Source organism: Psittacula echo (assembly GCF_963264785.1).
Source record: "Psittacula echo genome assembly, chromosome: 3".
Taxonomy (NCBI): domain Eukaryota; kingdom Metazoa; phylum Chordata; class Aves; order Psittaciformes; family Psittacidae; genus Psittacula; species Psittacula echo.
The window spans coordinates 75,474,172-75,486,761 of record NC_137736.1 but is presented as its reverse complement, the minus strand read 5'-3'; the positions used below and the strand labels follow the sequence as shown (position 1 = coordinate 75,486,761).

Below are 12,590 nucleotides of genomic sequence, written 5' to 3'. Positions count from 1 at the left end.
CTGAATAAGTAATGTCACTGGGAAATAGCATAGGCAGCTACTTGAACTTGAAGCTAGCTTTTCTGAGAAAAGTTGTAATCTTATCACACATACAAAGAAATGGTATCTAAAGAGTAGTTCTACCAAACCTTTCTGAGAAGGCTCTGATTGTAAATGGTCCACTTCTTTATGCACCAAGAAAGCTGTTCTCAACTAGTATGTCACCCCTCCTCCATCACTTCCATATTTCAAGGATGCCTTAATTCTCCTGAAGATTTTTAAAAACTGACAAGTTTTTGCATTTTGACAAGACTAGGGAATAGCAACTATTTTAAGAATAGTTTGGAGGCAAAGAAGATTTAAAAATACAACCCTTCATCCTTGATAAATCTCAATTTATGCAAAGTAGCCTTACTACACGAGTATAACCAGGGGAGTATAGTCATATAGAACTCATGAAAATGAATGACAACTTAAGAACAGGAAAGGGAGTTAAATTGTGTGGCAGGAAGTCCTTATTTTAACCTCATTGAGAATTCACTTGCCTTTTGAAGTGTGCTAGCACACAATCCCAGCAGCTGGAAAACTTTCAGTGTAAGTCTGAAGTGGGGCATAAACGATGTACTAGAGTTTGGACCAGCTTTCTATCTGAAGGATAGATGCTGGAAATTAAAAGAAGATACACTGGGCCTTAAGAAAAACTTGGTAAATAATGCAGAAGACTGGATGTATGTTTTTGCTGTGGTGTGTTGCGTGGCAAACTCTTATGAGATTGGGCCAAAAAAAGTCACAGATAAGGACTTGTGGTATGCTTTAGTAATTGATACTGTAAAAGTCACTAAAGTAAGAAGATTCATGTTTATTAATTATTTAAAGATCCTGCTTAATTTCTTTTGTACTGGGGGAACACTATTTTTGCATAGAGAATTGCTCCCCGCCAAAACTGTGCTATGGACAACATTGTTATGGTTCATTGTGAGATAAATGAATACTGAAGGGTTTGGTTTCACAGCAGTTGAATTCTGTATTAAATTTTATAGGTGTCTACTCCCATATCATCTTCTAGGTCAATGTAAAATGCTCTGATCTAAGGAAAAAGTACATGTGCAGCTGTCGAAGAGGGAAAAGTATTTTTAATGGTTACATTTTGTTAAGTGTGAGGGACCATTTTTAACTTGTATTATCTACAGAACAAAGGCTAATCAGATTTATAAAATGGTGTATGTGAGGCTCAATTATGCCAAAACAGATAGAAAAGTATTTTCTTTCTCAATCTGTATACAATAATTAAAAATTATTTTTAAGTTAGTCAGTAACATAAATTAAGGTGCAAAGACCTCAAGCTGATCAAAATTCAGCCAGTTCTTTGTTTGAGGGGAACTGAATAATTCTGTTACCCTGCACTTACCTGTTTATTTTGTTCATACAACCAAATAATGTACAGATGAAACAGAAGGCTGAAGGTTTTTTGCTTTAAGGTAACATTCTGTCTGTCTACTACAAAGAGGAAAGTCCTACTGAAAGCTTAGTCAGCTCACAAGGCTTTCACAGAGTTTTTAAAGTGAAGAGCAGAAGAATTACATCTTAGCAGTAGGTTTGGATGTCTTTGACTCCACAGGTCAAATGACTAGAAGTGATTTCCAGCTGAATCAGCTGTGGGTAGCTTCTGGCATAATTATACAACAGAACTACATTCCATATGAGACACTGTCCTGGGTTCAGCTGTATCAGTTATTTTTCTCCTTCTTAGTAGCTGGTGCAGTGCTGTATTTTCAACTGTAGTCTGAGAACATTGCTGATAACACACTGATGTTTCAGTTGTTGCTAAGTAATGTTTACCCCGATCAAGGACTTTCTGAGTCTTATGCTCTGCCAGGGAGAAGGGGAAGTTGGGAGGAAGCAGACAGGACACCTGACCCAAACTAGCCAAAGGGGTGTTCCATACCACAGCACGTCATGCCCAGTATATAAACTGGAGGGAGTCACCTGGAAGGCCCAGATTGCTGCTCGAGTTGGGCTGGGTATCAGTTTGCAAGTGGCGAGTAATTGTATCGTGCATCACTTGTGTTTATTGTTGTCTTTTCCTTTTACCCTTTTAGTGTTATATTCTCTCCCCTTGTTATTTCCCTTATCATTATGATTATTGGTGGTAGCAGTAGTGGTTTTGTGTTATACCTTAGTTACCAGGCTGTTCTTATCTCAGCCCATGGGATTTATATTCTTTCGATTCTCCTCCCCATCCCTCCGTGAGAGGGGGGAAGAAGGCTTCTTGGTTCTTGTGCGAGTGGCTGTGTGGTTCTGAGTTAGTTACTGGCTGGCCTTAAATCACAACAGATGCCTTAATTGCTATGTACCCCTTTTCAATAGTAGCCATGTATCTACTCATATCTGAGCATGTCTTTCTTACCAATAGAGATAAATAGGTGGTTCTAGGATGTCCATCCATCTTGTCCTGTAGATAGCCTAAAGCAAGTCAGAGGAGGTGCCTTTAAGATTCCCATTTCTGTCTGCTGACCAAAAGATATCAGGATGAGTAGTTCAGATATAAATATCTATAATTCAGTGACATGAATCCTATCCAACTGTCAGGAAGCCCTTCTTCTTGATTCCTAAATTTGTGTTTGAATGACAGAGCAGAAATAGTTAGATGCATGGTTATTAACATTCAAACATCTAAAATGCAATATCAGCCTTGCTGTCAGTATCTTATATGCAATATTAGCCCTGCTGTCAACTTAGTCTTCATGGATTTTACACAGCAAGTTACACAGCAAGCTATTGCTTTTCCTCATTCAATCCTGAGTCCACTTATATGAGGGCTGGAAATGTTATCAAGTGAAAGAAGAAAGTATCTTTATCATCCTGCTGGTGGATAAGAGAAAGCAATGCTGCTAAGTCATCCCCGCCAACTGTCCCTTGAAATCCATTCGCTGAAATCAGTTCTTTAGATAAATCGCCTATGTATCCACTTACAATAGGGTAGCAAAAGGAAACCTCTAACAATCCAGTGCTTCTAACAATCCAGTAAGAATTCTGCTCACTGCATCACTGGTTATTGTAATGCACCTTTTCCTGTAGTCTTCTGAATGGCTCTCCAGGTGAAATGTCAAGTGATGTGTTATTCTGATAAAGTGAAAAGCATTCCATAAGGTGTTGGTATATTTAAAAATTCTTCCTTTAACTGGCTTAATATAATGCCCTTTCACCTGCAGATCTGTGAAGTATAAGGAGAAATCAGACCCTGAAATAATCTGTCTGTAATTTTCATTATCTGTCATGATGTTTAATTCACTTCAGCTGTAACTTCGCTCTTATGTTTTCACTGATACTGAGAGAAAACTAGAGGTTACAGATCATTAACTCCTCTTTAAGTAACAATCCATGTCACGAAAGTAAGGGAACTTCTACTTTTGTAGATATAAGATCAGAATTGCCACAGACTGGAAATACATAGATGGACAAGTGATGTAGTATAGACAATTTGCTGTAGAATCCAATTCTAGCTATTTTTTTTAGTAGCAATTGTATATAAACATGCCTGTTGAAGCATTAAATACATATTTTATTCTTAAAATAGTAAACATTGTTTTGCTGCTCTCATGATTCATATTTCTAAGCAGCAGCCAGACTAATCACTGATTGATACTGTTATCAGTACAAACCAGTGCACAATAATGAGCTAATGTTCAGGTACTCATGTCTATATACATGAATTCTTGCAGGTTGGTGAATTCTCTTTTGTTCTACAGCTTCCTTAATATGCTTAATTTTCTTCTCTTCTTGGAAAAACTGTTGTGTGAAATAATAGTCACCAGATTAATTGAAACTGTCTGAGTTCAATATATATAATTGTGATTAATATTCCCATGTAGTTTCGTAAGTACTAGTTGTTAGCACTAATAATGTTTGGTTTAAAACTTTTTCCAGAAAAATTAATTCTTAAGTTGTAATCAGCATTTTTTTCTCACAAATAATTTGATCTTTTTTCTTGCTAGCACTAAGTTTATATAGAGAAAGAACATACAAAGAAATAATGACATTTTCCATTTTTATAGCTGAAACATCTAGTTACTGGTTGGGATCCTGTTGTGCTTTTCTCTACTTGGCTTAATTGCACTAGAAGCTCTGTTGTTACCAAAGAAACAAAGAAAAAATTTAATGTCTGGCTAAAAGAATGAAGAAAACTTGGAAAACTTTTTTTTTTTTTTTACTATTTTCTTTCTATAAATCTCAGGTAAGACACTTGACTTTGTTCATTTGAAAAGGTCTCCGCTATCTATTGGGTCTGATGGCTAGGATTATGGTTCAATTGCATGTACGCAGATGCCTGGAACCATTCTAGCTGCTGTGTTCCTTGACCTCCAGATGCTGCTCCAGAAGGTCTTTGAATTCTCTATCACATCTCCCTGTCCATATAGTTCCTCAGATATTGCAGACAATCTGAAATGGCACTAGACAACCATGCCCAGAAAACTGAATCAAACCTGTAGCATGCAAATTACCACTGAGGATCACAGACACCTTCTTTACGAAAAAAACGTAATTTTTTTGACATCTACAGTGAGGTAGATGAATCTGGAACCAAAAGCCACCCAAAAGACCTGGGTAAGCTTGTTCACGTGAGCTTTATTTAATCACAGTGTGACATGTAATTTTGTTAGACCTCAATTGCTCATTAAACTCCTTGATATTAAGCTGTCTAATGTTTCACATTGTCTGTTCTGGACAGACAGACTTTCAGCTTCTGAAGAAGAACGATATTTCAGTCTACAGAAGAAAATGGCCTTATATGTCATATCTCTTATTATCCACCCTTGCCAAGGGAGAAAAATATAAAAGAGCACATGAGAATAAGGTGAAGGATAAAATTATTTGCAAGTTATCTGAAAAATTATTTGTAATATTTAGTGGAGGTGGTTATGCCAGTAATCTTCTAAGGAATACAATGAAACAGATAGAGAAGAACAGTGAAATAAAAAATCCAAGCAGATGCATGACTTTAATGAACAGATATTGAAGTTGCTCATACTACAGCTTTAGAAATATTTTCATGAAATTTTGCTGGTGTTTTTTTTTTTCCTGAAATTTATGTTTCTCTTTCATTATTATTATCATCTATTTCTGCTTTTAGCCATGCTGTCATCATGGATGGGTGAAGCAGGCAAAAAGCATTAGTCTGTAAACATTAATCATATATAATGTGACTCTAATCTGTTATTTCAACTACCTAGACAGAAAGAAGAGTACAAGCTATTATTGTGGGGTTTAATTTTGCTCTCATTTGTTATCTCAGAAATGCCTGACTTGTTTACTTAATTTTCTGAGGAATGGTTTAAATCTACAGTGAGATGTTAGCAAGTCATACTAACATTTTTTTAAGGCCAAAAATATCTAAATATTACTTAAATCAAGTTGATAGTATGCATAACTGCTAACAGGGATTGCACCAAAGGACAACAGCCAAGCTTTTGCTTTTGCATTCACTTGGAACCCGTAATAACTGGAAAGAAAAGTAATCTCTCATGACAGAACTCATGTGAGAACCTGTGTTGAGTGTATTTAGCTGTAAAACACACTGCCATATATAAAGCAAGACTTTTACAGCAGAGAAGACTTTGCCTTTAATAATGTAACAAATCAGGAAATTATATTAGTTGAGGGACAATTACATTTAGGAGCTGTATCTATATTACTAAATAAGAAGAGGCTCAAGGATGAGAGCACACACTGCTTCATTTCCCCAGTGCCTGGAATTAGCCTCTTTAATAAGAGATTTACCATAGGGAAAACTGGCTGGAATAATCCGAAGCATACGGAAATTACAAAGATTGAGAAATGTTGACATTCAGGATCTATTGCACTGGCTCATCCCCTGGTTCTTTTTTATTCAGCACTGTAGACTTCCCAAAAAGGCTGTATCTGTTGTATTAAATAAAATTGCTCAGGGCCTAAAAGTGTCTTACTTCCCAGAGCAAATAACTCTATCCAGGCTGCCTGTTTGGAACAGTCCCTAGATGCTCATGTTGGTATCAAGCATTTTTGTGGAGTGCTACTTGGGCCAGTTCAAATCTGTGATGGCCAGGAAGCATGCTAATGATGGAAAATGGATAGTGTATGCTCATGCTTGGGCCCACAACCTAGCACTGTTAAGTGTACCTTCAGTAAAAACTATTAGTCATTTCTACCTAATTCAGTAGTTAGCTTTCTGTGAAAATTTTGCTTGCCTGCCAAGTGGTTTTGAATGCTACATAAATAATTACTGTGAAGAAATGTCTCGATTTTGAAGTAGTAGTATAATAATAAGATGGCGTAATTCCTATTTCTACTATTCAAGCAGCAAGTGTTTTGAAAATCCTGGGTTAGCAGAGCTGTATCAAAAAAGCACAAACAGTAGGTTAGAGCTGTGTGGTGCAGTGCTGGCTCAGAGCCACCTTACTGATTCTTGCTCATGTTCAATAAGCAGAATTAATGTCTATTTCTTTCTGTGTCCAGATGAGTTGGCTAAGACTGGAGAGAAATGTCGTGTTACTTCCACTAGAATTTCAGGCTGCTGTTTGTTTGGTAATTTTATGGAGTGGAATGAGTCTGCAGCCTTGAAATGACGTTTTAACCCTGGATTTTGGGCATAAAACAGTGGGTTTGACATAGCAGTGTATACATTGCTTGTGTGTTCTGCATCAAGGCTATACCTGTTTAGAAATCTTATTTTCTCCTTGAAAATTTCATTGGAAAATAAAAAAAAAAAAAAGGCAAAAACAAAGCTACAGCTTTTTTATTTAAAAAAACGTGACTATAAGTGGTCACACTACTTATCTAAATATCAGTTTCCAATATAAGATGGACTTGTAATTTAGAATACACATTTTTGTTAAAGATCTTTTGCAGTATTGTAAATAAAACCCTGCAGGAAATTCTGGCCTACAGAGGCATGACTAGTTTTTTAATGAGATCACTAAAGAAAAAGGTTGCATTTTTACGTATCCAGGTATGTAATGATAAGCAGAGGAATAAACTTGAGTTTATTCTTCCCATTTGAGAGTTCTAAATAGTCATACTTCTAGAAATAATTCTTCAAGGTTTGATTTGATTAGGTAAATTGAATTCACTGCTGGGCTCCTTTGAGGTAACTTCCACACATACTTATGATGCGCATGTAAATGAAAGAGAGGAATATTGTAACTAAGCTTAGTTCACATTGACTGAAAGAGAGTATCAAGATATCTTTATTGAAAACGAATAAAATAAAATTCATAGAAAATCAGTGTTTCCCCTGAAGGTATATGATGTAGACCTGTTGGAGCAAGTCCAGAGGAGGCCACAAAGATGTTCAGAGGGTTGGAGTACCTGTCTTGTGGAAACAGGCTGAGAGAGTTGGGCTTGTTCAGCCTGGAGAAAGCTCTGGGGAGACCTTCAAGCAACCTTCCAGAACCTAAAGGGGACCTACAGGAAATCTGGAGATGGACTTTTTACAAGGGCATGTAGTGACAGGACAAGGAGCAATGGTTTTAAACTGAAAGAGTTGTCGTGGTTTAAGCCCAGGCCGTAAATTAGAACCACGCAGTCTACTTCCCCCCCACCCCCCCAGAGGGATGGGGAGGAGAATCAAAAGAATGTAACTCCCACAGGTTGAGATAAAAACAGTCCAGTAACTAAGGTATAACACAAATCACTACTGCTGCCACCAATAATAATAATGATAAGAGAAATAACAAGGGAAGAGAATACGATACCGCCCACTGGAAATGAGCCCGACAGAAAAGAGAACGTGCCCTTCCGGGTAGCTCCCAGTTACATCCCCCGGCATGACGTGCTGTGGTATGGAATACCTCTTTGGCTAGTTTGGGTCAGGTGTCCTGTCCCTGCTTCCTCCCGGCCCCTGCTCCTCCCTGGCAGAGCATGAGACTCACAAAGTCCTTGGTCGGGGTAAACATTCTGACCAGCAACTGAAAACATCGGCTTTATCAGTATTATTCCCAGGCCGAAAGTCAAAACCACAGCGCTGCACCAGATACTAAGAAGGAGAAAAACTGCTGCTGCTGAACCCAGGACAAGAGTGTAGACTTAGATTAGACATTAGGAAGAAGTTCTTTACTGTGAGGGAGGTGAGGCACTGGCACATGCTGCCCAGACAAACTGTGGCTGCCCCATCCCTGGCAGTGTTCAAGGCCAGGTTGGATGGGGTTTTGCACAACCTGGTCTAGTGGGAGGTGTCCCTGCCCAATGCAGGATATTTGGAACTAGATGATCTTTAAGGTCTCTTCCAACCCAAACCATTCTATGATAATAGTGTAAAGATAGGTTTACTCGCCTTTCAGTGTTTATCATTCATAAGCGATTGTCCTAGTTTCAGATGGGATAGAATTAATTTTCTTCCTAGCACCTGGTATAGTATTGGCGTTTGGATTTAGGATAAGAATAATTCCCTTCCTTCTTCTTTCCCCAGTTTTATATGCTAAGCATGACACTATACAGTATGGAATATCCTCTGGTCAGTTGGGGTCAGATGTCCCGACTGTGTCCCCTCCCAACTTCTTGTGCACCCCCAGTCTACTCTGTGGTGGGGTGAGAGGGAGAAACAGCCTTGACTGTGTAAGCACTGCTCAGCAGTGACTAAAATATCCTCGTATTATCAATGCTGTTTCCAGCACAAATCACAGAATCACAGAATCAGCTAGATTGGAAAACATCTTTAAGGGGGACATAGCCCCACACTAGCTATGAGGAAAATTAACTATCCCAGCCAAAACCAACAGACAAGTTAAATAAACTCATGTGGTGGTTTTTTGTTGTGATTGTTGTTGTTGTTGTGTTTTGTTTGTCTGGTTGGTTGGTTTTGGTTTGTTTTGTTTTTTGTTGTTGTGCACTGAAGGACAAGCTCCTTGGTTAAAGACAAAAGTAGGTTTTGTTCCATTTTAACTACTGTAATAGAACTCATTTCTGTGCCATCCTTTCTGAACAGAGGAAACAAGAACTGGATGTAGAAGTAATATAACTTCCCTAATCTGACTTAGTATTACTATTTCTGTCCCCAGAGATATCCCATTAAAATCTTTGGCTAGAACACTGTTCTTTATAATTCATAGTCTGCTGGCTATCCAGGACACACAGAATTATTTTACAGAATGGAATATTTTGTCCTCTAATATGCATGTAATACAATATTTAGACTTGCAAATTTACATTTGTCTGTATTTTATTATAGCATATGTTTAAAAATTCATTCAATTGCCTGGCTTATCAGATGAGGTATTTTCTTAGTTTACTGCTTGTGCTTGTTATTTAGTAGTTCTCCAGTTCTTGTAGCAGTGAAAATTTTATCATTAATTTTTTTGTTTTATACTGCTTTCCAGGTAAGTGATAAAAATCTTAAATAATCTAAAAATTACCAGATCCTATAAGACCATATAACCATACTTTCTTAGTGACAGTTTTCCTAATTATGCTCACACTCTGAGATTTGTCAGGAAGCTTCAAATACCCTTATAGATGACTCTAGCTGCTGTAAGCAGTTCTTTTTCTTACTAAAATGTTACATAGTACTAAGTCATATATTTACAGAACCCTTTAAATACTTTACTACAACAGTGTAACTTCTGCCATGCAAACCTGTATTTTTATTCAAAAAGATTAAATTTCATAATGGCACTTTTCAATATTATAACCTTCTTCAGAATTGCTGTTTGTGTTCAAGAAAGTGTTCCACTGAGCCATCAGTGAAAATCCCAAGGGGCATTTAGGCAATTGAGCAGTGAAAGATCTAAGCTAAAGGCCCAGTTTCCCAGAGCTACATATGCAAAGTGTGAAGTTCTAGACTCCCAAGGATGTTTCAGTTGATTTATGGCCAAATCATTCACTTGTGCACATGTACCACCTAGCAGTAGAGAAACCACCAGCAGAGGACATTTGTTTGGCATCAAAATCTTAGATCAATAAGCCTTCATGAAAATTAAGAAAAAGATCCAGCAAATCTAGCCTGGGATATTGGCATGCCTACTGCAATCTTACAACAACACTGGTGACGTAACCTGTGTCATGATTTGAATTGGATCAAAAAAATAAGAAGAGTGACCTGTTTAACTGAGTGTGGTTCATTAAAATGGCTGTGTTTTGTTTCCATAAATACTACGTTGGGAGAGGTATGGTATGGATGCAGTATGAGCAGAGCAGCTATAAAAAGGAACATTTTTTTCTTAGCTAGGTAGTTTGTCTTTCAGGTAGCATATAACTGCCTAAAAAAACTTTTGAATCAAAAGTGCTGCATAAATTAGTTCTGCTGATTCAGTGGTGAATGCCATTATCCTTCGATAGTGTTGTAAGTGGCTTTTCTAAAGCTGCTGAGATTTATCTGAGTTATGTGTTTGTTAAGTGATTAAAATATTTTTTTCTAGGCACTGTACACCACTTAACAGATCAAGTAGTCTGGAAAGTGACTCCATAGACCATAAACAAACTAAGTATATTGTCCAAAAATATGAACCCAATATCTCCTTAAACAACAAAGTAGTCACATTTTTTAAGTTATAAACCGTTTCAGACTAATTAGTAGCTACTTTCAGGAGAAAAAACCATCTGATTATTAAAGTTGCAATGTAGCATGGATGATGTTTGTCTGCTCTGAAGAGTATTAGACTGAAGGAGTGATGACATGAGCTGTCAATGTGTGCTTGCAGCCCAGAAAGCTAACTATATCCTGGGCTGCATCTGAAGGATTGATGACATGAGCTGTCAATGTGTGCTTGCAGCCCAGAAAGCTAACTATATCCTGGGCTGCATCTGAAGGAGTGTGGCCAGTAGCTCTAGGGAGATGATTCCACCCCTCTGCTCTTGTGAGACCCCACCTGGAGTACTGTGTCCAACTCTGGAGTCCTCAGTACAGGAAAGACATGGACCTGCTGGGGTGGGCTAGATAAGAGCCACAAAAATGATCAGAGGGCTGGAACACCTCTTCTGTAAGGAAAGGCTGAGACAGTTGGGCTTATTCTGCATGGAGAAGAGAAAGCTCTGGGGAGACCTTGTTGTGGTCTTTCCGTACTTAAAGGGGGCTTATAAAAAAGGTGAGGACAAACTTTTTTAGTAAGGCCTGTTGCAATAGTACAAGGGTTCATGGTTTTCTTCTAAAAGAGGGTAGATCAAGACTAGATATAAGGAATAATTTTTTTTACAATGAGGGTGGTGAAACATTGTAAAAGGTTGCCCAGAGGTGGCAGATACCCCCTCTCTGGAAACATTACAGGTGAGGCTGGATTGGACTCTTAGCAACCTGATATAGCCAAAGATGTGCCTGCTCATTGCAGGAGAATTGGACTAGATGACCTTTGAAAGCTTCTTCCAACTCAAACTATTCTATGATTCCATGGCTTTATCAATTCCACTTGGTCTCTAGGCTAGGAATTGGTGCCTGATTTGATTTTTTTTTAATCTAGCAATAAAGAGACATTTTATATATTTTTTGTTTTTAATTAAAAAGGAAATTTACATCTCCAGACACCACTCTTTTAAACGTGGCTGTAAGCCAGGGGAAAAAAAACCAACCAAAAACCATCAGAATTCTCATTCTGTGGATTCTGGAGTTTTCCTTTTAAATCAGATAATTAACTAGGGAGACATACATGAATTTTTGTGTACTGACTGAATTTCTCCATCTCTGCCGCTCACTTGCATACTGTACCTTGTCTTCAGCTGTTGCAGGGCAAATCATTTCCTAAATATGAAAAATGGGATCTCTGACAAAGAGGCAGTGGTGGAGGTGTAGATGAACAAATCAGTGGAGATTGTGATGATGAAGATGGTTGCGGAGGATCAGGAAGTGGAGAAGTCAAGACAGTCCTGAAAATTACAGACTATAAGTCCATGATTCTATTTCTCTCATACACTAAAATAATGAATTGGCATATTTTCTCCTAATACATACCACAGAATTACTTTGGAAAAGTTGTCTGTATAAATTTACCGGTATTTAAAGGAATAGGACTGCAATTATAGGCTTTCTATGAGCATGGTATGAATATGAGTATCAATTTCATCATAACACATTAACACATATTTGGAATAATATAGGCTGACCTCAACACACCGTTTTAGTCAGGTAGAAAGTGATACAATCTCATATCCCTATGAATTACTCCTTTAATGTAAAAGGTGTGGCAGTTAAATTGAAAAGTTCTAATATTTCATGGAACTATGGCCTAATATAAGGTTTAGTTGTGGTATCTGACTTTCATAGAGAACTGTTAGAACCAATATACTGTAGCATTCAGCTGCTGTTATTACTTCTTACACATCTTTCTGCTTTTCTTAATGTTTTATTTTTGTGGATTTTGTGTGTGTGTGTGTGTGTTTGGGGTTTTCTTGGTTTTGTTTTTGGGTTTTTTAGTTTTGTTTTTTTTTCTTTTCTGAAACACATTTGTAACATTTTTGTTCAAAAAATCGTTTGTTCGTGCACTTCAGCGGCATGGAATTCCAAGCATGAGCAATTGGATTGAAGCACAAGTAAGTTAACTATTTCTGTGATTGAGGACGCTATTCTGCATCTCTTACTTCTCTTCCCAGTGTAGAAATATAGGCAGAGTGGTAGGAACAGATGCCTGGTATAATCAAAATTGCGTTTCTGC

General features: G+C 37.6%; 1 protein-coding gene across 1 annotated transcript in view; it reads left to right on the top strand.

Annotated features, from left to right (window-relative positions):
• GPC5 (glypican 5) overlaps positions 1-12,590 on the top strand; it is a gene marked incomplete at both ends in the record, with an annotated part of 674,493 nt that overhangs the window by 362,185 nt on the left and 299,718 nt on the right. The window contains 2 exon segments of the mRNA XM_080612532.1: positions 11,659-11,703; positions 11,707-11,821. Coding sequence (XP_080468658.1) covers positions 11,659-11,703; positions 11,707-11,821 — 160 coding nt within the window.